Source organism: Nycticebus coucang, chromosome 16, assembly GCF_027406575.1.
Source record: "Nycticebus coucang isolate mNycCou1 chromosome 16, mNycCou1.pri, whole genome shotgun sequence".
Taxonomy (NCBI): domain Eukaryota; kingdom Metazoa; phylum Chordata; class Mammalia; order Primates; family Lorisidae; genus Nycticebus; species Nycticebus coucang.
The window spans coordinates 74,429,677-74,456,040 of record NC_069795.1 but is presented as its reverse complement, the minus strand read 5'-3'; the positions used below and the strand labels follow the sequence as shown (position 1 = coordinate 74,456,040).

At 41.7% G+C, this 26,364-nt stretch overlaps 1 protein-coding gene across 15 annotated transcripts in view; it reads right to left on the bottom strand.

The window, feature by feature from the left end:
- Nucleotides 1-3,389: 3,389 nt before the first annotated feature.
- Nucleotides 3,390-26,364, bottom strand: part of KALRN (kalirin RhoGEF kinase) — a 744,321-nt gene continuing 721,346 nt past the window's right edge. For 14 of the 15 annotated variants that reach the window (XM_053564434.1, XM_053564435.1, XM_053564444.1 and 11 more), the window contains 5 exons: nt 25,088-25,252; nt 23,306-23,384; nt 13,841-14,041; nt 11,413-11,551; nt 3,390-10,518 (listed from right to left, as the gene is read on the bottom strand). In XM_053564434.1, the coding sequence (XP_053420409.1) occupies nt 9,973-10,518; nt 11,413-11,551; nt 13,841-14,041; nt 23,306-23,384; nt 25,088-25,252 (1,130 nt within the window). In that variant the 3' untranslated portion in view covers nt 3,390-9,972. The remainder of the gene's footprint in view (nt 10,519-11,412; nt 11,552-13,840; nt 14,042-23,305; nt 23,385-25,087; nt 25,253-26,364) is intronic. The other variant, XR_008374862.1, reaches the window with a different exon arrangement.

Sequence of the window (26,364 nt, the reverse complement as noted above, 5' to 3'; positions counted from 1 at the left end):
CCAAGAGGATAATATTGCGAGCTAATGTGAACATATTTTATCTTTACAAAATAAATCCCTTAAAGTAGAGAAGTTCTCTATTAGGTATAGAAGGCAATACTTTAGTCTGTCTACTTTAAGGAAACAACCCTTGGCACCATAGGGCTTATGTTAACAAGAATGAAATTCTGTCTCTGGGGCAACATGGATGAGTCTGGAGGACATTATGTTAAGTGAAATAAGCAGGAATAGAAAGATGAATATTGCATGTTCTCATATGTGGATTCTAAAAAAACGGATCTGGTGGAACTGAGAGAACACTAGTACTTAACTAGAGGCTGGAAGGGGAAGAGGGATTAGGAGAGGTTTGTTAAAGGATACAAAATGACAGCAGGAACAAGTTCCAGCATTCTATAGCACTGTAGTATGACTATAGATTACAGTCATTTATTTTATATTTTCAAATAGCTAGAAGATTTTTAGTTTCAATTTTTTTTTCTTTTTAGAGACAGAGTCTCACTCTGTTGTCCTCGGTGGAGTGCTGTGGCGTCACAGCTCACAGCAACCTCCATCTCTTGGGCTTAGGCAAGTCTCTTGCCTTAGCCTCCTGAATAGCTGGGACTACAGGCGCCCGCCACAATGCTCAGCTATTTTTTGTTGCAGTTTGGCCGGGGCCGGGTTTGAACCCGCCATCCTTGGTGAATGGGGCCGGTGCCCTACTCACTGAGCCATAGGCACCACCGCCGTTTTGATTATTTTAAATTACTTTGCTTTTAAGACAGGGTCTTGCTGTCACCCTGGTGGGAGTGCACTGGCATCATCATAGCTCACTGCTCACTGAAGGCCTCAAACTTGTGGGCTCAAGTGATCCTTCTGCCCCAGCCTCCTGAGTAGCTAGCATACAGGTGTGCAACGCCACCTAATTTTTAAAAATTTTTGTAGAGATGGGGTCTTGCTACATTGCTCAGGCTGCTCATCCTCCTACATGACCTTGCAAGGTGCTAGGATTACAGGCATTGTGAGTTTACCACATCTGGTCAGAAGACTTTTGTTTTGAGGCAAGAGTTTCTTTCTGTTGCCCTGAATGGAGTGTGGTGGCATCATAGCCCCCAGCAACTTCAAAATCTTGAGCTCAAGCAATCCCCTTGCCTCACCCTTCCAAGTAGCTAGAACTCTAGGCACTCTTATTCCCAACACAAAGATAGATGTTTGAGGTGATGGGTATTCTAACTACCCTGATTTGATCTCTACACATTGTATGTATTGAAATATTACTATGTGTCCCATAAATAAACTTACCATGTGCCAACTAAAATATATTAATAAAAATACTTTTTGAGAAATAACAGAAAATACATAGAGTATAGTGCACTACAAAACACATGGAGTCTCAGAACATTTGAGTCTGAAACTTACAGAGTCTCAGCTCTATTTACTGGCTGAGTGATCTTTGACAATACATTTCAAGTTATATTATCCTCATTTTTCTCTAAAATAGAATGAAGGTAGTATTAACTTCCTTCAAAGATCACTATGAAGATTCAGTGAAATAATTCACTCAAAAACACTTTATAAAAAGCTAGTGTAACATGGATTGTACCAATTGATTTTGTGTTCTCCATTTCACTTACCTAGGCTGGGTGAAGGATCTTGACTGTATCCAATGTTCTGTCTTACTTGTTCAGGTGTTTATCTTTATCCTGAAGAGTGTCTGTTAATGTAAAACTTCATGGAATAGTTCAGTCTGCATCGCTTCCATAGACCTTGCTCTGTTCCCTGAACCCTTTCCATGTTCCACTCGGACATTTATTTGACACTGAATTTGGGGCTCTGATTATCATTTTTATTAGAGCTTTTATTAATTTCCTGTAAATTTATTGGCCAATCTTTTAAACTACTCAAAAAAAAATACAAGCTAGGGTACGGTTTTTAAATTATTATATTATTGTTTGATGTATATTATAGAGACACAGACACTCTGGAACAAACACAGATATTTAAGTTCTCCCTCATCTGTATTTACTTCAAATAACATAAGTTACTTTATAAGAATTTGTTGGGATTAAATGATATGTTAATTATAAATGTGCATCATAAGCTACATAGATAGTAAAATATTAACACATACAAATTCTGGATCTCAAACAAAACAAAACAAAAACCCACAGGGGCTGGGTGCAGTGTCGCACACCTATAATCCTAGCATTCTGGGAGGCAGAGGCAGAAGGATCCCTTAAACTCAGGACTTCAAGACTTGTCTGAGAAAGAACAAGAACCTGGCTCTACTAAAAATAGAAAAAAAAAAATTAGCTGGCTGTTGTGGCGGGTGCTAATTCCAGCTGTTGTGTCAGGTGTCCTTAGTTCCAGCTATGTGGGAGGCTGAAGTAGGAGGATCTCATGCACCCATATGTCTGAGGTTGCTATAAGCTAGGCTGAGGCCACTGAACTCTAGACTGGGCAACAGAGTAAGACTCTGTTTTTTTGTTTTTTGTTTTTTTTTATAGAGACAGAGTCTCACTTTATGGCCCTCTGTAGAGTGCCGTGGCATCACACAGCTCACAGCAACCTCCAACTCCTGGGCTTCAGCGATTCTCTTGCCTCAGCCTCCTGAGTAGCTGGGACTACAGGCGCCCGCCACAACGCCCAGCTATTTTTTGGTTGCAGTTCAGCCAGGGTCGGGTTTGAACCCGCCACCCTCGGTATAGGGGGCCGGTGCCTTACCGACTGAGCCACAGGCGCCGCCCGTTAAGACTGTGTTTTAAAAACAAATGAACAACAACAAAATCATAGGACTCATGATGACTAATTCATCAAACTGATTCTGATTTCATTTCTGTATTTCTTTATTGTCTGTTTTTCCTCTGAAGAGATTATGCTGAATGACCAATGTGAAGAGTGCAGGCTTTTTTCAAGTGTTTCTCATTATAAATGAATGCAATAAAATCTTGATAAAATGGAAACCAAACGTTAAAACATTTTGGTCCTCATTGGCAAAGTAGGCTAATCAAAACACTTAGATCTGTAATACTCTGGCTAATTGATAGTGTACTGTGAGTCAGCCTCGTTGGCATTTGGATGGCTCATGCAGACTTTGGAAGCCTGATCATAACTGCATAGGCTAACCCAGATTCCTAGAGTCCACACCAGAATGGGTACCTATGTTAGAGCCAGCCAAGTGCCATCATCCTAACAATGTTGCCATGGAAAACACCCAAATGAAATTAATAACCTGAGACTTCCTTGGTGTTTTTGGATAGAGACATGGCTTAGAACATTGTTGCTTTCTAAAATGCAAGTGATAAAAGCCTTTGCTTTGTCAAAGGCTGTCACAGATTTGGGGGAAGAGAGGAAAAAATTATTCTTTTCTTTGAACAAAGGTCTTAATTAGGAAAAAGAAGGACAACCAGATATAGTATCTTTAATATAGTATATTTATAGGAATGCATAACATGTGAGATGTACATTTTGAAGTTTCATCCATAACTTATAACATTTACTGAAGTAATAACAAGACAGCAGGTCATCACTTTACAACATTACATGTGAGTGATTTTGACTTACAAATAAAATATTTACAACCTACCTTTACAAAACGACATTGTGTGCATACAAAATGAACAACTGCAGAAAAATTTAAAAATAATACAACAACCAAAAACCCAGAAGATACACTTAAGGCAGACCAGCAAGACACTGAAATAATTAAGGCTGTGGAATTCTTCTGCACCTTGAAAATATAGAGCTATTTATCAATACTGTGGAGTGATTTTAAATCAACTGTTACAAGCCTGATGGAAGTATGTATTTATATGTATATGTGTCATGGTCCCTATGGGGAAACCTGTCCACTTATGGATAAGGCCCTTTATCTGCATGGCCAGAGAAGCCCACCCCAACTTCTCAAAAGACTTGAAGGGGGCAGGGGTCACTCAAAACCAAGAGATGCCAATATAGTTGGCAAACCAACTATTAATAATTCAAATATAAAGATAGTTCTAAGTCTGGGTAAACAGAACAACCTAAATGATGGCCCTATTAGGTTTCACACTTGCTCTGTCAACTTCAAAAGATGGTAAATGAGTTCCCAAATGAGTAGATTGTTCTCCACAAATTAGCCCTAATAGTTTTGAATGGCCTTAAATGGTTTTCCAATAGAAAAATTGACCCACCTGGGCTGTCTGCAAATGGATAGATTTCTGCATATGAGCAGTAACATATACATACATATTATACACTATATACATGTACGGAAGTACATATATCTGTATTTTCCAACAGTTTGCACTTTGATCACTACTGTTCTCTGAATATGATCGCATTCTGAAGAGTATGTTTAGTTTTTTCAGTCTTCATATTTGTCCTACTAGTTTTACTCACTTTCCCCATAGAGGAGGCTGGAGTTTGGCAGAAACAGAGGTAAAAGCACCAGGGTCAAAAAAATCAAACAGAGAGATGACAACTATGGCTTAAGTTAGTAAGAGAAGATGTATGTTAACTTCAAATTCATAGCCACACTCTTTGAGGTCACGGTACCAGTCTCCATGATACTCTAACATGAATTCAGTTCTTGATGGAAGCCACGTGTTGATGGAGCTCCTACGCTGGCTATGCCTGGGCTAGCAAATTAGCTTGGTTAAAATAAAACTCAGGAACTGGCATTCCAAGAGTTGTGATTTGTACTTTTCCCTCCACTCCCCCCTTTCTCAGCTTACCTCACTATCTCAAACAAGTTATCTAACTAGATCATTATCTCGATCGTTTGAATAAAAACTAAATCTGACCACATTTTAGAGTCTCCCAGCAAGTAGGCAGACGGGAAAACACAATAGCCTATGAGTATTTCAGGCTTTCTGTAGTGTCCCTTAAAAATGAAACATTGTTTCAGAGTGATTGCTTTTTCCCCCCTCTCCTGTCTACGTACTAAAAATGAGGAAGAAATGCCTTTCATAGAAAATATGGCCCCATGATGTTTCTGAGTTCTATAATTGTTGTATGAATTTCTCATGTGGAGGCCGGGCATGGTGGCTCACACCAGTAATCCTAGCACTCTCTGAGGTTGAGGTGGGAGGATCGCTTGAGCTCAGGAGTTCAAGACCCACCTGAGCAAGAGTGAGACCCTATCACTACTGAAAATAGAAAATTAACTGGCTATTGTGGCAGTTTCCTGTAGTCCCAGCTACTTGGGAGGCTGAGGCAGGAGGATTTCTTGAACCCGGGAGTTTAAGGTTGCTGTGAGCTAGGCTGAGGCCATAGCACTCCAGCTAGGCAACAGAGAGTCTGTCCCCAAAACAAAAAACTTCACATGAATGATATTTCCTATTAAAAATAATTAGTGCTATGAACAAATTTCATCCCTTTTTAACCCTCTGGAATTAATGAAACAACTGAGAGCCTTATCTGTTTTAGAAAATAAATATGAATATAGTAGCTTCCTTATCTTGATGGAGCATGTGTGAGCACTGACTTCCCTAAGCCCACCGTGGGTTTAATCATTCATGCCCAAATGATCCCTGGACTTTAAGCAGCGAAGAAAAATCCTGATGCAGTTTTACAAATAAATCCACTGAACGCTCATAGACTGTGTTTGCCTAACCCAGACTCAACAGACATGGTACCCTGGAGAGAAGGAAATAAGGTCTACATTCCTTAAAACGCATTCAGTACAATTCACCAGCCACCCAGAATAAGGAAATGGTGAGTTTGCACTTTCCCTCTATTACAGAAACCCCTTATATTCAAAATGCTTCCTCCTCTATCAAATGCATGGGACAAAGTTCTAGTTAATGCACAGAAATAACCACCATTTAGTTTATATTATATTTGCTCCCTCATATTCTCACAAATCTAAATTCCCATGCTCTTCCATAAAGGTAAAAAAAAAAAAAAACAGTAATGAGTAACTCATAGGTACTAAATCATGGAGGTTATGGAACAGCAAATATGCTACTCTCAAAAGACTTTACTATCTTAAAAAAAAATTCAAGGTTTTCCCTCCAAAAACTAACAGTCCAATTCGTTTCTGTGCATTTAATTTGCCTCTTATGATAGATTCAGATGAGACTGTGAAAAGCGAATTGTCATCGCGGGGAGGTGTTTTGTTCTCACTTCTGCCCTCCCAGTGAGGAAAGTGGTTCTGTCCGTTTTTCCAGAGCACAAAGCTTGAGAAGGGAAGGTAGCGGTCACACTGGAGGGCATCTTGCTCTTTGCATCTGCCGTAAGAAACACTGGAGAAAACAGTTTGAATGTCAGACTACATCAGCTTTCCTAACCCTTTTCTGTAGACAAGCTCTTGAATGATCAAAATGATAGGCTAAGACTAAATAACATTTAGACAAAGAGCACCTAGTACTTCCAATTGAAAGCAATTTACAGGATTTAATCTTACGAGTTTGTAACCGGTATCTGAAAGATACAAATATTGAAAATCTGGAATGTTCAAAGTTACTATCAATAAAATTCTTAGCACTGGCAGTGTGTAGCACTTTAAAAAATCAAAGTCTTTTATCAATGTCTCAACCAAGGTCATTTCTCAGCATTCCTGTGAGATTAATGTCCTCCCCTTATCTCCTCCCCACAACTCCCTTTTTACCAATGGGACGTTTGGGGCAGGAAAGCACAAAGACTTTCTGTACGAAAAGATGAATCAGGAGCAGCTGAGGTTGAAACTCAAGAACTCCTGGTCCCACCCTACCTTCAGATGTTTTCATTAAAAGATGTTTTGGAATGAAGTAAAATGCTGCAGGATCAGTGAACCTAAATGCAGTGGGCTTCGTCATCTCCCACCCTTCTGAAAGGCACTACTGTTTATAAAGGCTCTGTGAAGCCAACTCTCTCCTCTGCTTCCTTTATTTCCTCTAAAATCGTTCATGGCTGAGATAGACCTGAAGGACACCTTCAACAATTTTTTATCCTAAAAATTTTTTACCACATTTAGCTCTATGTAAATCTATTTAATTTGAAACAATGTAAGAGATACAGGAAATCATTATACTTCTGAAAAGTCACCATGGGTTGTCCCTGATCTTTTCTTTCTTTCTGCATCCACCCTTGCAAAGCAAAGCAAAACAAACCCAAACCCTATGCAATGAATATAAGCCAAGCAAGAGACCTGTGACTTTGACGATTATTTGTTTTGGTTTTTTTTTTTTCATTTAACTGGAAGTTCACTTCCACTAAGAACTAGCATATTACAGTGGAAGTCGACGATTTTCTCTTTTTTCCCCTCTTCTCTATTACCAAGTACTCTCTGCCAAAACAGGGACAAAGGGTTTCTGATGCTTCTCTTTCCTCACACACGTTGCCCATAGAGAAACCTAAAGTATGTTTCCCAGCCCCATCTTCTGGGATTCCTTGTTATTTCCAACTTGCCATGGGGAATTCTTGGACCAAGAACAGTATCTTATCCCTGTTGGAAAGGACCAGGAGCTTTGCAGACAGGGAGCCTCCCTATTAGTTTTCTTCAGTTATCAAACTATATAAAATACACTCACTTTCTCTTAGGGCCTCTATTAAGTTCCTTCTATTCTAATGATCCCACTTTGGCTCCAGTTAACAAAATTATCCTTCTCTTCTACGTCCCTCCTCTCCTGTCCTTTCAATTCCTCAACATGTGTACTTACGGGGATTCCCTGCAGCCCCACATCTGGATCATTCCAGCTGTGACGTAAAAGCGGACACAAAGGCTTGAGTTCCAACATTCTGTCCCAGTCAGGCCGTGCCTTCCCCACAGCACAATTTCAATCATGCCCTCCTGCCACAGTCTGTTCTCTTATCCCTCTAGAGCAGAAACTCAACTCATAAAAATGCAAAATGACTCTGCAGAGAGCTCGCGATTCAAGTCATGAGTAGTGGATGGAACAGCACTTGCCGTATCTGTGGTCACTGGGATCCCCAGAGCCCGCAGCCTATCCCATGACCAACCGTATGGACCAGGCTGTCCTCTTCCTGCTGTATACCATAGTGAGGACATGTTTACTAAAAGAGTTTTTAGTAAATATGTTAAAAATTTTAAATATTGTATCACATAGTATTTGTACATACATAAAGGATCAAATGACGATTATGGCAGATGAGTCCAGAGAGAGATCTAAGAGAGTGAGGCTTGATGACCCAGGGCCACTTAGAAACTAGGAAACAAATGCAGTCCGAGTCAGTTTCCACATATTTGGTTAATTCCGAAAATACTAAGTGCTATTTAGTCTTATTGCTTATACTTCCTATTCATTTATTAATCTAGAATCTTGGACGGGATGAGGCGGAGGGTGGATGAGGAAGCTGACTTCAAAACCAATGGAAAAGAACGATAAGTATTTTTCACTTTACATTTCCACTGGGAGAATAAATGTTTTTTATGTATAAAAGTTCAGGCTTAGTTTCCACCATAGCTTTTTCATTGAAATAGGTTTGCGGTTCTAGTTAGCCTTCATAAATTCTCTGCTTGCACTTCTGTGTGGCGCAATTTTATTTTCTCATTCCCATGGTAGGAGAGAAGCAATGCCATTAAACCTGATTTCAACAAACACTTGAGTTACATTTTTTAAAGTATTATTTGCATAATAGCAATCTTCAAAACACATTCTGAAAAACAAAGGATGGATCATGTACAAACACACAAAATAAAAACTCTCTCCCAAAACAAACAAAAAGAAAAACCATGAAATGCCCAGGTTTAATTTCTTTTCCATCAGAGGGAAAAATGGCAATTAATAATAATCTTGTGTGAAGAATATACACCAGAAAGCAGCATCGGCCTCAAAGTACAGTAAAGTCCTTTTAGTCCAGAGAAATATCGGCAGCTGAGTGGTGATAGGTATTGCAAGCTCAGTTAAAACTCAATGCTCTGTTAGAGTCATGTATCAGGTTTTGCTCCATGGCTTTAAAAAGGACTTAGGACCAGGCCTTTAAAAGGCCTAAATGGCTGCCTCCTTTTGGTAAGCACCCCTTAGCTTCAATAAGGAGTTAGAAATAAAGCAGGCCAACTTTCTGACTGTATTCTACAGGTGTAGAAGAAATCAGAAAGTCATGGTACCTTGTTCGTAGCAACTGTAGTTTTTTATTTGCCCTTTTGTATAAAGGTAAATGTTGTATTCATTTACCTATTTCTAACCAGGTGTAGACACAAAAATAGCCCCACAACTCCTACGGTAGTTGAACTTATTTCCTGGCAGGATTTCTTGCCAGGTGAACTCTGAACTGCGTTTAGGAGTAGCGTTTCCTAGACAGAACCTATCGTAACCAAATAACCTGTGACGGACAGAATAAAATCTTCTCATTCAGATTGCCAAAGGTAACAATGCTGTCTCTTAAAGCACAGGTTCTGGTAAAAGATTCTATACAAGATTTATAAAATGCTCTAAAAAATTTGTCATCTAATTGTGCTTAGTCAAAACAATATAATGTTTCGATAAATAAATTACTGTCTTAACTGGAGCACTCAAAGTTACTTATGATTGATTTAATATATAGCTCTGTATTATAAAACTCTGAAACCTGCATGGGATATATTAAACTGTATGCGTATACGTATCCTGTTAAGAAACTATAAGTATCTAAACTGGAATGGTGGACACACGAGACATCTCTGTTAAATAGAACTTTTTGCTTAAAATTCCAGCTAAGGCGGAAACCTTTTGTACTCACTACAGACAGCTGAAGGTTTTCCCAGTTAACCACTGATTTTGGAACATACAATTAACATTTTACAACAGCTAATATTCTTGTGATCCTTGCCCTTCTTTTCAATACTTTCTGCGGCTCTTTGCGTCTTTACTTCTTCAGAATGACCTCCTGGAAAGCCCCTGGACTAGGGTGACGTTTTACTGCTGCTCAGACCCTGAATAACCACGGAAGAGGTTTAAGAGGTACATCTTTATATTTTCTCAACCCAGAGACCCACGTGGAGTGAAATAATGAACGAAAGTATTTACAGACACATTCAGTCTCGCTTTGGTTCACACTGCCCTTCTATGTGAAACCTCGGGGGCCGGGGGATGGCTACGTCCCCTGGTTCGCGCGGTTGACAATGTAGCTCTTGACGTTGGGAACAGGCCGCACGTCATTCTGGTGCTTGCGGCGTTCTATGAAGCACGCCAGGCGGGAGGTGTCCAGGGGGATCTTGGAGTAGCTGCCATTGTGGGGCTGCAGCCATGGATGCTGTAGGCAAGTGGCCGCTGTGGGGCGCCTCCGAAAGTCCTCCTGTAAGATGACGTTGATGAAATCCCTGGCAGCATTGCTCACGCCGCAGAAGTATTCATGGGGAAAGCTGAAGTCCACCCTGCAGACGTTGATGCAGGTCTCCTCCTTGCTCTCATCCAGGAAGGGGGAGACCCCGCTCAGCATGACATACGTCAGGACCCCGATGCTCCAGATGTCTGTGCCCAGGGAGACGGGGATGCCTTGGATCACTTCTGGGGCAGCAAACTCGGGGTTCCCCAGGAGGTGGTGGATGTGGAAGTGACCCGAGATTTGCACAGCATCCTCCAAGTCAATGAGCTTCACTCGAGGCACTGGAATCCGCAGGTCGATGAGCAGGTTTTCAGGCTGCAGAGACCCGAGGAGGCAGGGAAAAGAGAAGAGAAGTGAATTCTCTGCTTCGACAACCAGTGGGACCCTGTTAGTTAAACACAGCTCTGCTGTAGCCCACCACACACAGAAAACTCCCTGTGCGAAGTGCTGAGGAGGCTTCAAACGATCAGCCCGAACTGACTACACTCTTGGGTTTTGGTGCTACTTCAGAGAAGTTGTGTGACATCAGACACCGGGGCTTCTTAACTACCCTTTGCTTCTGCATTACATCCAGAAAAGAATAAATTATTCATTTGGAGAACAGGGTCTCCCTTTTGAGCAGCAGGAAAGAGAAGTTGACATTTATTGGTTGAAGTTAGATTGGGTAGGTAATCTTCCCTCCCTCCTCTCACACCAGATGTCATTGTGACTCTGGTATGTTCTCATTAACTCATGAATAATGTACTTAAATTGTGTGACAACCTAGTTTCTGTTTGTTAGTCATAAGGATTCTAATTTAAGTAAATAAAATGAATTCAAATTTACATTCCTCAGAGGTTGGACTTAGCTGTTTCCCTGCAAATGTTGCTATTTTATTTATTTATTTATTTATTTATTTAGAGACACAGTCTCACTCACTCCCCGTCGGTACAGTGCTGTGGTGTCATAGCTCACACCAATCTCAAATTCTTGGGCTCACATGATCCTCTTGCCTCAGCCTCCTGAGTAGCTGGGTCTATAGGTGCCCATTACAATGCCCAGCTGTTTTTTTTTTTTTTCCCTCTATTTTTAGTAGAGATGGGGTTTCACTCTTGCTCAGGCTGGTCTCAAACTCCTGAGCTCTGGAGATCCACCTGCCTTGGCCTCCCAAAGTGCCGGGATTATAGCCGTGAGCCACCCTGCCCGACCCACGTTGCTATTTCTTATTACCTTTATGTCCAAATGTGCAACCCTGCAGTTGTGAAGGTACTGCAGAGCTTCCATGATGTCTCGGATGTAGAAAGCTACTTTCTCCTCCATCAGCTCATCGTGATTCATAAGGTAGTCTAAGAGCCGGCCATCGTCCATCCTGAAAGCAGGGAGGAAAAGGCAGAGGGAGTACGTTTGTGAAGAAACAGAATAACACGTGTACAGACCAGTGGGATCTCTAAGATCTCCCTTACTTCCTGTTACAAATGAAAATCAGGGCAGCGCCTGGGGCTCAAAGGAGTAGGGCACCAGCCCCATGTACCAGAGGTGGTGGGTTCAAACCCAGCCCTGGCCAAAAATAAATACATAAATAAAATAAATTAAATAATAATAAAAGTAAAAAAAGAAAGAAAGAAAATCAAGTTGCAACACATGCTTGTTTTACTTAGAGCTCAAAGTCAGAACTAAAATAAATATATTTACAGATGTGGTGTGCGTTCTCTGACCTGGCGGGATAGGGTAGGAGTGGTCAGACTGGACTGAGTAAGACTGGGCGTGTTAAATAGTTCCCCTTGAACTTCTTGGAGTGATTAATTAAGGAAGAAGTGAATAGTAACACTGCTCCAAGGTCAGAGGCTTTTGGACAATGCAGATGCCCACGTTCCACCTTAGACCAGGGAATCAAAATCTCAGTTGCTTAGTAGGGAAGAGTTCTATCAGCAAGTCTGGTGACTACCAAGAGGAGGCTGCAGTCACAGCGTCCCTGAACCTCAAGTCCAACTTTTAACAAATGTTAAAATGCTGAGAATTCACAGCATCCCTCTCCAAGGCATGTATTTATTTCTTAGCATTTTCCATGCTGTATTGAAATCATCCATTTATCTACTCGTATTCCTCCTTATAACTCCTCAAAGGCAAGATGTATCTTTTCACCCTTGTTCCCAACCCCTGCCCCGGTGTGCACAAGGGCTGGTGCACGGTGAGCACTCAGGATATGTTTGCTAAACTGGTTCGACCCAATATTCATCAATCCACAACATCTCTGAGAAGTTGGAGAAATTCTTCAGTCTTCACAGATGAGGACCCCAGAGTCTAGGAAACTAAGTATTCCACTTCAAATCACAGAGCTGGGATGTGAGGCCACATTCCTCGCTCCACAAACGGCTTCTTCCCATCACGCTATGGCAGACTGATGAGATAATCTACACCTTCCCTTGGAACGGCAGTCAGCAAGTCTGAAGGGGCAAAGGTCTGTGTCTGCTGAACCATCCTGGCACGCAGTGACAGAGCATTTTAATCAGAACCCAGGCACAGATGTTGTCACTTGTAGACAAGGACAGTTCCCTGGCAACAGACTCTGCCTTTTGAGTTAGGAAGCTTCCAGTAAACAGGTTAGGCTCTGAAAGATTGTCAGTCTGCTTTTTAAGGGCAAGGGGACAAACTACCAACTGCTACGGAGCTATGTAAAGTTAAGTAACATGCTAACAGTGCTGCTTTTATCCCCTCTTTTTTTTTTAACCTATTTAAAAATGTAGCCAAAGTTGTTTGCATTTTAGCTTCCTTTTTTGTTATAAACAAATTTATACCAAGTTACTGCTTCAAAGGCCCCCTTCCACACGCGTAGACTAACAAGCACACACGAGCAAGACTGAAGGAAATTGAAAGGCAGGCAGTGCGGGTGCTTCTCTGCAGAATACTGGCTCATGTGGAGCCAGACTCAACACTGATCTTCCGTGGAAACATCTGTCTCCCACCTAGGCTAAAGGCCTCATTATCACCAATCTGATAACATGTCTGTGTTATTTCTATCACATCTGAAAACACTGTTACCTTTAGCCTCTGTAAGATTTCTCTAACCACAGAGGATGGTTCTTAGGCTAGGGTGATGGTGGGGAGAATGACCTTAATCCTTTATCTGTTCTATGTAGAGGCCAAATATATGTTTGCCCAAGTCTCCAGAAAATTCAGAATGACTGGAATGTTTTGAAGGCCAGGTTCTCCCCTACAAGGAATTTCTCTTGGTGGAAGACAGGGGCTGCCATGGCAGTAGGTTGAAGTAAAGAGCCCTCTCTTCAATCTCAACCTCACCTTCTCAATCAGCCTACTGTCCATAAGCTCTGCCGAACCACCTTCCCAACTCTCTTCCATAAGGGAAGAGGGTCCATAATGGAAAGAAATTGAAAACTGGAGTGAGAGAGAGATGGGTTCAAGTCCCACCTTCTCTACTTCCTAGTCTTAAGGAGCTAGTTTTAAGAACTTTCCTAATTCTTAATTTTCTACTCTATAAAGACAACATTTATTATAACATGGGGTAGACAGGACATGTTACATGCAGCATTTCATAAACTATAAGACCTGGTATAAGAGGTAGCTGCCTTTTCCATTAATTGTGGGCAAGAGATAACTCAAACAGATGGGGCCACCTCAGAAGGACAACCTCTGTACTTACAGTTCCAAAATCAGTATGTAGGATGTGGGGGACTCATAGGTGTCGTGGAGAGTGATGTACTGGGGGTGCTGCAGGTGCTGAAGCAGGGCGGCCTCATGGGCAGCCTGCTCTTTCTTCTTCATTTTCTTGCTAACGAATTTCACAGCCACATCTTTGCGGGTAGCTTTGTGAATGCATTTCTTTACTATAGAGAATCGGCCCCTGGAAAAACAACAGGGAGAAAGAGTTGTCCAACACTTATCAGTCACCTAGGTATCATTTGATCCACAGATGTGTCAAGTTTTGTGTGAAGTGGTCAGACAGTAACATTTTATTAGGAATCCTGCTTTCCTATATTTTTTAGTAATAATGTTGTCATTCAGAAAACCCATCTTTCCTTCAATAGCATTTTAGGGTTCTTTGAGTTATAAAAAGCTATTTTTTAGCCAATATCTTTCTCTGTCATTTTGAACATCAACCACAGGTTCAGTTTCCTTTTCTAAGCAGAATATATATATTTGTATAAAATACAACGATAAAAATAATAACATTAAAGAAGTTCTACTCAATGATCATTTTAAAAACATTTTTAAAGAGTCCATTTTTCATTTTATGTTCATTATCTTTTTATTGTGGACCATTTCTAATATACACAAAAGTAAAGGGAATGGCGGGACGGATCTCCCACGCAGCTCGCTTTACTAATTACAGGCGCAAATAATGGCACCAATAACGCCCCCTTCGTACCACCTGGTAGTCTGCACCAATTTTTTATTCCAAAATCATAAGCATGTAATTCTGTAACATGACAACATCACACTTGGGCACAAAACAGCATTACTTCCGCTGGACCCTCAGATACAGCCCTGTGACGGCAGTAAGGTAGCTAAGCAGAAGCAGCACGGGTCAGCAGTGGAAGCAGACAAAGAGAAGTTCAGTGAGGTGACAAGGCAGTGTCCTGTAAGCTGTCCATGAGGTGCCCTTAGTCCATGAGCAGCAGGACAAACCGTCTGAAGACCAGCCCATGGGGACATCATGGCCACTGCTACAATCATCCAATTATCTCCCTGACCTGGCTCTGTGCTCACTGTCCAATTTTCTAATAATGCTTTTTCTGTTGCCCAGGCTGGAGTGCAAGGGCATGATCATCACTCACTGCAGCCTTGAGCACCTGGGCTCAAGTGAGCCTCCCACCTCAACCTTCCAAGTAGCTGGAACTGCAGGCATGCACCACCAAAGCCAGCTGATTAAAAAAAATTTTTTTTTAGAGATGGGGTCTCACTATGTTGCCCATGCTGGTCTGGAACTCTTGGTCTCAAGTGACCTTCCTGCCTCCGCCTCCCAATGTTGCTGGGATTACTGACGTGAGCCACAGTACTCAGCCTAGCTTTTTTTCCAGTATAGGTTTGCTTAAAAGAATATGCTAACTAGTGAAACAACTATTAGACAAGTATTTTTGATGCCTGTTATATATCAGACATCATTCTTGGGATAGAAACAAGTATTTGGTCAAACTGGCAGTTCTGTTTCACACCATAAATTAATAAGTTGCCATTCTGATTTTTTTTTTTGGCTGGGGCTGGGTTTGAACCTGCCACCTCGGGCATATGGGGCCAGCACCCTATTCCTTTGAGCCACAGGCGCCACCCCCATTCTGATTTTTAACAGCACTCTCTTGTGAGTTCATTATTACTCCTCAGAGGACTCTGGATGCACGAAAGCAGCAGAATGCTGAGGATAGCTCCCCTGAGCTTAGGGGCCACAAGTTACTGCTAGCTTCACTCAAAAAACATTTTTGTATTTACAAAAATTATACATCCCACGGTTTCAATGAACTCAATTAGCTTCACAGATTTTTATTTAAAAGAAACGTAGTCCATCCTCCTACCTATCTTGTTTTTCCTCACCTGGAGGTGATTTAATGTATCAGTTTAATGTAGTGTAGACGATTACTGAGATATTTACTTACAGGACCCTAGAGGGCATGCTTTGTGTGGCTACTTCTTGATTTTTTCAGTTTCAGTTTTTGTCCGTGGACATCTCATAGGGAGATGAGATTCAGCCTCTTTCTTCCCTCACTCCCTACCACACAACCACTTTCCCCAGCTCCTATCCTCCCAGCAAAATTATATTGTAATCAAAATTCAGTGCTTACATTACTGTCACTGTGTCAGTACCAGTCACAGCGGAGCCCGCTAGTAAACCATGAACACTTTTCCTTTTTGTGAGGGAATGCATTCTTCCATCATTTCTGACGAGTTATGTGGGAAACAAATTAAGCCTTGCCTATCTGAAAATCTGTACTTATTCTATCTTTGTACTTGATTCGTTAGTCTAGCTGACAGTTGGGAAAATTCTTCACTCACTATTTTGGAAGAATTATGCTATTGCCTTCCAACCTCAAGCGTTAATGTCCACAGCATTATGATTCCTAATTTGAGTATATGACCCTCTCTCCTCACAGGGAGCTTGTAGGATCTTCTCTTTTCCTCAGTGTAGAAAAGTTTCGCTATGATTTGCCATGATGTGGGTCTATTTTCATTTACTAGGTTGGGCACTCAGGGTGCTCATTTAATCAGTAAACTCATTACTTTTCATTCTTGAGCTATTTTATTTTACAGAAATACAGTAGAAACTCCATAGTCGACCACTCCCTGCATTGCCCACCTGCTGAGGTTGACCTGATTTTCATAGACTGGACATGAACCACATGTACGTGTCAATGCAGTAGGCCTAGGTCCTTATGTGTCACCTCCATGTGTTGACTAATTTGTTACTGTCCCTTGGGTGGTTAACTTACAGAGGTTCTACTTCCTTATTTTCTGAGTTTTTTTTTTTATTCTCTCTTTCTGGAACTTCTGTTTTTCAAATTGGACTGTCTAGTCTATAAGGATATTAATGAGACTTTGGAAGTCTTTTACTGCACACTCTGTTTTCTTTTTTTAATTTCATGTTTTTGTTTTGTGCGCTTTCTCTCATTTTAGAGATTTTCCTCAGGTGTTGAGAAAATCTTAGTAATTGACTCATTTATTTCACCTTTATTCCTGAAGGATACTTTTGCTAGATTTAGAATTCTTGGTTGCCAGGTCTTTTCTTTTAGCACTTTGTCTCTGTTGGCTCTGCTGTCTTCTAGACTCCATGGACTCTGATGAGATATCTGCAGTCATTCAAGTCACTTTTTTCTCTTGCTGCTTTCAAGATTTTTTTTTTCCTATGGGTCAGTCTGGGATCAGTCAGTTAGTGGTTGGCAATTTGATTACAATGTATCTGGGCCTGGGTCTTTTTACTTATCCTGTTTAGGTCACTGTGTTCCTTTACAAATTTGTGTCTTTCATCAGATTGAAACCTTTTTAGCCATTCTTTGTGCAAAATTTTTTTCTGCACCAATCACTTTCTCTTCTCCCACAGGATTTCCAATGACATGAATTGTAGACCTTTTGACATTTTCCCATAGATCCCTGGGGTTCTGTTTAATATTTTAAAAATATTTTCCTTTCTTCTCTTTATGTTGCATAACTTATACTTCTCTATCTTCAATTTCACTGAATCCTCCTTCAATTCCTGTTCTGCTCTTAAGCCCATCCAGTACTCTTTTTTTTTTTTTTTTTTGAGACAGTCTCACTCTGTTGCCCTGGGTAAAGTGCCATGATGTTGTTGTAATTCAGAGCAACCTTAAACTCCTGGATTCAAGCAATTTTTCTGCCTCTCCTCCCAAGTAGTTGGGACTAGGGAAACCTATCACAATGCCCGGTTAATTTTTCTATTTTTGGAAGAGAGGGGAGGTTGCCCTCTTGTTCAGGCTGGTCTTGAACTCCTGAGCTCAAGAAATTCTCCCACCTCGGCCTTTCAGAGTGCCAGGATTACAGGTGTGAACTTCTAGTAATGTATTTTTCACATTTTTTATTTATATGATTTCCATTTTTAAAAATAACTTATTTTTGTCTGCTGACTACTTACTTGTATCTTTCTGTTCATTTCTAGAGCATTCACCTTTGTTCATGGAGATGGTTATAACAGCTGCTTGACAGTCTTTGTGTGATAATTCCAACATCTGGATCATCTCAGAGATTCTGTTTATCAATTTTTGATCTGAGAACTTTCTAGATTTTTCTGATTTTTGTTATATTCAGTGATCCTGGACATTTTGAATATTATGCTGTGAGTCTGTGGTCCTGTTAAAATCCTCTGAAGAATGTTGATTTTTTGTTTATGTTTTCATCAGCAATCAGCTTATTTAGATTCAGACTACAAGTTTTGTCTGACCTTCTGTGGGAGGTGTTTCTACCAGCAATCAGTTTTCCAAGTGTTTGCTGTGGTGTTTAGGCCTGCTCCTCATGAGCACCACTCACAGGTTAGTCTGGGATCAGTCAGTCTCTGCAAGGCGACTGGTTAGTGGTTGCTATCGTATTCGGTGCTCAAAGCCTTGCTGTATTTCTTTGGGTGTGTATTATTCATGCACATATGTGTAAGTGGCTCAGGGTCTGTGTGGTCTCACAATGAGGGGATCCCCTTCTGTTGCTCTCTCCACACGGAGGTTCCCCGACATTCTCTCGCTCCCCTGGTCCACCTTTTGTGGTTGTCTGGCCAGGAAGATGGAATTCCCTCAGAGTTTCAGCTTCCTGCACCATCCTGCAATTTCACATGATTGCCCTTCGGGTGAACAATGAGAGAAAAGAGAGAGAGAAAGAAAAAACCCAGGAATTTCTCTGCTCTCTCCAGCACAAAGGGATCCCTTTGCCCTGTCTTTTGGCCAGAAATGTGGGTTTTTCACAGTGTTCTGGCTCCCTGTGTGTGCTGCACAGTTCTCTGATTTGGCCCACCCTTGGGTCAAAGCTGGGGAGATAAAGGAGAATGAAAACAAAAATAGAAAACAAACAGAAAACTCACGCCGCTGCTTTTGTCATCTTCAAGTCTTGACTTCCCTCACCAATCTCCCTGTTATATACTTTTCAGAATTCTCGGAGAAATGATTTTTGTATTTTCTCCAGGGATTCTAGTTGTAATCGGTAGGAGATAAAGGCTACTATGGGCTTACCCCATCTTGGCTGGAGGGTTGGCTCATTTTAAAAGTCCAGGACTAAAAAGCTATTTGGAAGCTCTGTGTGGGTGGGTGGAGCCCATCAACTTTGAATTTAAGGTGATCGGACTGGACTCTTTCCTTAGGAAGGCTCTATAATTAGTATCTGTAAGTCTTTCCTCTGGGCTGGTCAGAGCCTCCTAACTCCTGCCTAGAGACAGGGTAAAGCCCTAGTGGATAAGAGAGCTGGGTTCTTAGTAACCAGGATGCATATATTCATACAGTGTTTCTGTTTTCGGTATGGTTCAGCTGCCCTCAATTGTGCCTGGTGTCCCCAAGGACTGTCTTTCAAGAAAATAAAACTCCAGTCTTATCTTGAGTGGAAGAGGACAATCATACAGACGCCTGAAGTGGAGGAGACCTGGAGCCACAGCTCACCCCCGGGCATGCTGACAGTTGCCCGTCCAGGCTCTAGGAAGGCAGCAGGGCCAGGCCTCCAGGGAGGACGGCAGGCATCTATTCTCACTGTCTCCTGAGGCAAAACTTCTTTTCAAACACTGTCAGCCAATCCGTTTCCTATCTATTTCCAGAAGTTCTGGGCCTCTGTGGAATTCTGCTGCAGAAGTTACACTGCCTCTCATTTGAGCCCGTGACTGACTAGGACTTACTAATTCAGTTCTCCTGGGTCATTCATCCCTCTTTCATCTGTGTTTTTTCCTTCTATTTATTTATTTATTTTTGAGATGGGGTCTCGTTGGTTTCAAACTCCTGAGCTCAGGTGATTCACCTGCCTCGGCCTCCCAGAGTGCTAGGATTACAGGTGTGAGCCATCGTACCCAGCCTACTTTTTCCTTCTAATACTTTATTATTGTCTGTTCTTCCAGTGTCCTCATCCTTTTGTGCCTACTTGAAAAACTTCTTCTATTATTTTAAATGTCGTCTAGGAGGCCCAGCACTAGTATCTTTCTGGACTCTATGTGGGCAACCTGCCAGCATTCCCAGCAACAATCCCCCCTGGCTTTTTTAAACTGCATGGGCGCCTATACAGTTTTTGTCTGGTGAAATATGCCATGTTCAAGTGCTCTTTCCTTTTATGGATGTTTGGTAGAAGTGGAGATATTCCTTTTTAAGTATGCACCATGGTTTGTCTAGTACAGGAGAGCCTCTGTAAGTTGACCACCTGAGGGACAGTACTAAACCAGTCAACAGACTGAGGTGGTCAACATAAGGACCTAGGCCTACTGTACTGATAAGTACATGTGGCAGTTGGCCAGTCTATGAAAATTAGGTCAACTTAAGGAGGTGGTCAATGTAGGGAGGGGGTCAACTATGGAGGTTCTACAGTATTTAATTACTGGTAGTCAGATAGGCACAGGATTCAAGGTTAAGGCATACTGGAAAAAGTGACTCAGGGTCACAGATGTTTTCCATGTGCATAATGTAAGAATCTTTATGTTTTATTGCCATTATGGTAATGTACATTTTGAAAAGATCTTCTGAAAATATGAGAACTGTTCTTAGGAAAGAGAAAGATTCAGGCTATTGGAGATGAGATTGTTTTTAAAGAAAACAAATGATTACTTTGAAAAGATCAGAAAATTGACCTCCCCTTTGAGAAATACCAAAACATCTATTTATTCTGCTAAAACATGGGGTGTCTAGGTGATAGAGCCAACTTCACTAAGAACCAGCTGGGGATTTGTTTTTGCTCATTATGGGGGTCACATCTAGCTTCACACCTTTCAATCTAACAGAGCAACCTAGACTTTCATTATTGGAATTTATTTTTGACAGTAATTGTTATGATGAGAAACGACATATGCTAGTAAAACAAACACAGGCTTAGAGTTAGGTAGCCCAGAATTTAAATCCTAGCTGTACACTTACTAGTTGTGGGACCTCAAGAAAATTACTGAACTTTCCTAAACCCGAGTTGGGGTAGTCCAGCCACTACCTCACGTGTTATAAGGATTAGATTAAATGATGCTTGGCTGTCTCTGTAGAGCGTATGCAACACAGCAGGGACTCAGAGGTTTGCATCATCAACACGTAATTTCCTTTGGCTTTCTTTTGCCTTTGGCTACACAGAAGACAGAAAAGTAAAACTAAAGTTTATGTTTGGTGAAAGATGCCGTAATGAGAGACAGCAAATTACTTTCTGACTCCTGCCTACAAAACAGAAATAATAAACATTTTGGCTTCCTCCACAATCTCTGTTATAACTGCCACACTTAGGAAATTTTATGCTTCATTAAGAGATGCCAATCAGAGATCCAGATGAGGCCAACAGCCAGTTGTAGGTGGGTGCCCTTTCATTTCTACATCTGGGGGGCAGGTGACTTGTAAGGTCAGCCTACATTTCCTGTCCAGACCACCTGGAGACCAATGCGTGCCCAGGGATGAACCCCTTCTGTTTTTCTGCCCTCAGCTATTTTGAGGGTCAGGTGATAGATTTTTTTTCATTTTTCTGTGACTTCTGTTAAGAGTCATATTTATATACATAATTTTGTTTTTGAGATAGAGTTTCACTCTGCTGCCCAGACTAGAGTGCTGTGGTGTCATCATAGCTCACAGCAACCTCAAACTCTTGATCCTCTTGCCTCAGCCTCCTGAGTAGCTGAGCCTACAGGTGCCCATCACAATACAGCTGGCTAAATTTTCTATTTTTAGTAGAGATGGGGTCTCACTCTTTCACAGGAACTCAGGAACTCCTAAGCTCAAGAGATTCTCCCCCCCTCAGCTTCTCAGAGGACTGGGATTGCAGGTGAGCAACTGCACCCAGCGAAAATTTTATTGTTTTTATTTTTGAGGACACACTAAATGTTCTCTAACCGAACGAGAGGGGAGGGCAGAGTGGTGGGAGGTGGAGAGAGAGAGGTATGTATACATGTATGTGTGTGGGGTATTTAGATTAGAAATACTGATGAAGGCTCAGCACCTGTAGCTTAGCGGCTAGGGCACCAGCCACATACACTGGAGCTGGCAAGGCCTGCCAAACAACAATGACAACTACAACCAAAAAATAACTGGGCATTGCAGCGGGTGCCTGTAGTCCCAGCTACTTGGGAGGCTGAGGCAAGAGAATTGCTTAAGCCCAAGAGTTGGAGATTGCTATGAGCAGTGACGCCACAGCACTCTACTGAGGGGGACATAGTGAGACTCTGTCTCAAAAAAAAAAAAAATGAAATACTTATGAAACAATTAATGTGTTTGACACCTGGACATATAGAGAGACCGATACCCAACAATTAATAACTATATATTCTTTTCAAGAACATGTGGACTTTTTTTTTTATAATTGACCATGAATTATTCATAGAGGAAATTTCAAACAAAAATCAGAGATCAGTATCATATAGACTGAGTTCTCAAAACACAATGCAAATTAAGGTAAAAATCAGTAACAAAAAGATACTTTAAAAAATCACATACACTAAAATATGTCATACACCTTAAAATATTTTTCCATTTTAACTGGGCCATAGAAAAATTCATAGTTGAAAAATAGATAGAACTCAACAATAATGAAAATAGCACATGTTAAGACTTGGGAAATAGAGATAATATTATACTTCAAAGAAAATTGTGATCCTTAAATTCTTTTTTTTTTTTTTTTTAATTGAGACAGAGTCTTACTTTGTTGCCCTTGGTAGAGTGCCATGGTGTCACAGCTCACAGCAACCTCAAACTCCTGGGCTCAAGTGATTCTCTTGCCCCAGCCTCCCTCGTAGCTGGGACTGTAGGCACCTGCCACAACACCCAGCTATTTTTTTTTGTTTGTTTAGCAGGCCCCGGGCTGGGTTCGAACCCACCAGCCCCAGAGCATGTGGCCAGCGCCCTAACCACCAAGCAAAGGCACCCAGCTGGTCCTTAAATTCTTTTTTTTTTTTTTTTTGGCCGGGGCTGAGTTTGAACCCGCCACCTCTGGCATATGGGACCAGCGCCCTACTCCTTGAGCCACAGGCGCCGCCCTGGTCCTTAAATTCTTATATTAGAAAAGAATAAGGTCAATGCACGAAGCAGTCAACTTAAGAAGTTAGAAAAAGAACAGCAGGGCGGCGCCTGTGGCTCAGTGAGTAGGGCGCCAGCCCCATATACTGAGGGTGGCAGGTTCAAACCCGGCCTCGGCCAAACTGCAGCCGGGCGTCGTGGCGGGCGCCTGTAGTCCCAGCTGCTCGGGAGGCTGAGGCAAGAGAATCGCGTAAGCCCGAGAGTTAGAGGTTGCTGTGAGCCGTGTGACACCACGGCACTCTACCCGAGGGCGGTACAGTGAGACTCTGTCTCTACAAAAAAAAAAAGAAAAGAAAAAGAACAGCAGGAACTACACATAAATATTCTCCTTGTGTTCACACTGTAGAGAGAATGCGTCTACCAAAGAAACAAAGAACCAGAAGGAGTAATTACTCTGTTGTGATGTTGCTAGATACTCATGAATAAAGGCACTGTGAGAACACTGTGTCATTCATTACCTTCCAATTTCATTCAGCTCAGTATAAGCTGAGTCAAAATTTTCCTTCCAAGAAATGGTGGCGCCATCAGCAGCAGCATCTTTGGAAGAGAGAGAGTAGTTGATGACATTGAGGATGTCACAGGAGAATAAAGAAAAGGTTAACAAAAAAGCTCCCGCATTGCCCCACAGCAATTCTCACGGCTAAATATGGAATCTAACTCAGTGGGAAAATGCCACGATTCTCTGGAATGTTATTTAAAAATATATCATCCAAGGGAAACTGACAGGACAGAGTCAGACTCCCTCTGCCATCTACTTAAAAACAAGGGGAAAACTCAGGACAATCAAAAGTGTGACTTCTGGAGATTTTAAAATAGAAATTTGGCAGAAAAAATTAAAAGGGAGAGAACAAAACACTTTGAAGTCCTAGAAAAGCGAGAGAGACTCAGGGCTGTAGGGAGGATGTGGAGAGAGAAGAGGGGTGAAGCTACAAGGTCAAGAAAGGAGAGAAAGAAAAGTTATTCCAAAAATTTCTTTCTTACTCCACTGTTCTCAAGCATTCATGAGCTTCTTTTTAAATTGAATGATTTAACTTAACCCACAAAATATGCCCGATTAGACTCTGGCAGCATTTCCTTGTACGATGTGTCAATTTCCTGGCAAGGATTTAGAAACACACACACACACACACGCATGCAGGTGCACGCCAACGCGCATTTGTGTCATCTACTGGGGACCAAAACTCACAGGTAGCAAAAAGAACAGTGGTCATGCCAGAGCAGAACTGAGCTAGTGGCTCGGGAGGAGAGAAGCCAAGTCCACAACACAGCTCTTTGGACCCCACAGCTGGTCTCCTCAGGCTGCCCAGAGCATACCTGGCTGGGACTGAAGGCAGCCTATCCATATTGAATGCTGGGGAAACAGAACCAGCGCCAAGGTTTCCCAGTGAGTCACAGGCCCTGGGAACAAGGTCAAAACCACTGGGAGAGATGACTGAGCTGGCAGTGGGGGCCCAGCTAGAGAGCATTTCCGGATTCAGCTGGGGACGAGGCATAACCCAAGGCTGTAAAGGGTTTCCCAAGCCCCTCTGGAGACTCCAGATTGACCTAAAGAGACGCAGGACCATTGCCTTTGAAGGAGAGTGAAGCATGTCCACCCACTGCCTTCCTGGACACACACTGACCATCCCTTCCACTGCCCCAGATCTCACTACTTGGAGATTTCTTCAGGCCAGCAAGTTTCCTTTTTCAAAATGTCCCTGGAACCAAGATGACTTGGAGGACAAGATAACAACCACATTTGTAAAATACTCTCATTTAACATGTTTATCTTAGTTAATTTCTCAACAAAGCTACATAAAAATATATCTATGTTGAGAAAAGAAATCCTGGGATAATTAGGAATGAGGAAACTATCAAATATTTGTTTTGTGATGAAATCCTTCAACCAGGTTACTTTCTTTTCCCATTTGAAGCTGGTAAGTGGCTGCCCCTCATGCTGTGAAGTGTGGTGCCAGGGAGAGGAGGCAGATAGTAGCTGTGGGACTCATGACTCCTGTCTCTGTTCCTCTCTGTTCTGGAGATACACCCAGTCTCCTGGGGAGCACGCTAGGTCCAGGCAAGGCATCTAACATTTGCCCAAGATGCTTAGAGTCAACTTTATGGAAACATTCCTCATGAGGCCTCTAAAATGTTGCTTGACTAAAGCTACTGAGCAGCCTCTGGTCACCTCTAGTGTGAGCAGCCAGTGCCAGTGGGCCTGTGACATCTGGCTGGGGGTCGTGGACATGGCAGGGACTCACCATATTCTGGAAGTCGCACGAACTCTGAGGGCTCGCTGGGGAGGCTGATTCCCCAGGGGTTACTGGCACTGACTCTGAACTGATAAGGACACCCAGGACTAAGGTCTTCAATGACGAGATAAGTGTCCAAGGTTGACGCTACCGACTGCTGCCAGATCTGAGAACCTAGTGACAGTTTCCCAGAGGAGAGAAAGAAAAAAATCCATAGAGACATTGTTTCAAAGACCTTCAGGAAACAAAGAAAGGAAAATTGACACATTCAAGTTAAGGGACAGTTGTAGACCAAGGGTGGCAGTTTGGGTTCAGTTTCCTAAATGACTGAATGAATGGTGAGGGATGTGAAAGAAACTGACCCAGAGTTTCTGTCCACTTTCAAATGTCCTGCGTGTACAAGTGGGAGAGTGGGAAGACGTAGATAAGCAGAATTTCCAGAAGACATGTGGTAAATGTTTAATTAGTAACAGAATAAGAAAAATATGCATCTGGAAATTGAAACAGAACAAATTAACATGTATCAAGCACTATTTACATGCAAAACACTGTGGGAGGGTCCAGTGTCTTTCACATAAGTCTCTCATTGAACTTCCTCATGGAAATCCACAGAAACCTGATGAGGTAGGGAGCATTCATCTTACTTTACACATAAGAAAAATAAGCCTCGGAAATATCAAACAATTTGCCCAAGAGAACTTAGTTAATAAGATGAACTATGAACTGAATAATGATAAAGTAAGTATGAGCTTTGTGAAAGGTGATTTCCAGCTCAGCATTAACACCTTGTGAAGACCTGGGAGAGGTGAGCGCAAATGGCTTAAGACAAATGAAGAAATAAACAGTTTAATTTTAATTAAACTAGGGCATGTTTTATAAAAGCCAAGAAAGAGAAGAGTGAAAATAGTAAGAACAGAGGAAAGTAGAGTAAAAGGAATAATTTTGGTTTCAGGGGCTTAGGTGGCAGGCAGTCACTTTCGATTCAATTCATTACATGATTCGGAGATATATGTTACTAAAAATTAAAGCTATCTGGAAGCCTCTTATTTTAACTAGTCATTCTCAACTACTAGATGGAAATCTCAGTTTCTAATGATAAAGAAATATATGCACTTTTAGCAAGTAAATGTTAACAAATTTTAAAGTTTAAATTGCATAATTTTTAACTGCATAATGTATATGTGTAATATATGTATACATGGATATATACGTCTCTAAATTTTATCCGGGGCCAGCAAGTATAGATCTCTGATCACTACCTCAGTTATTTCTCTGCCGGAAAGATC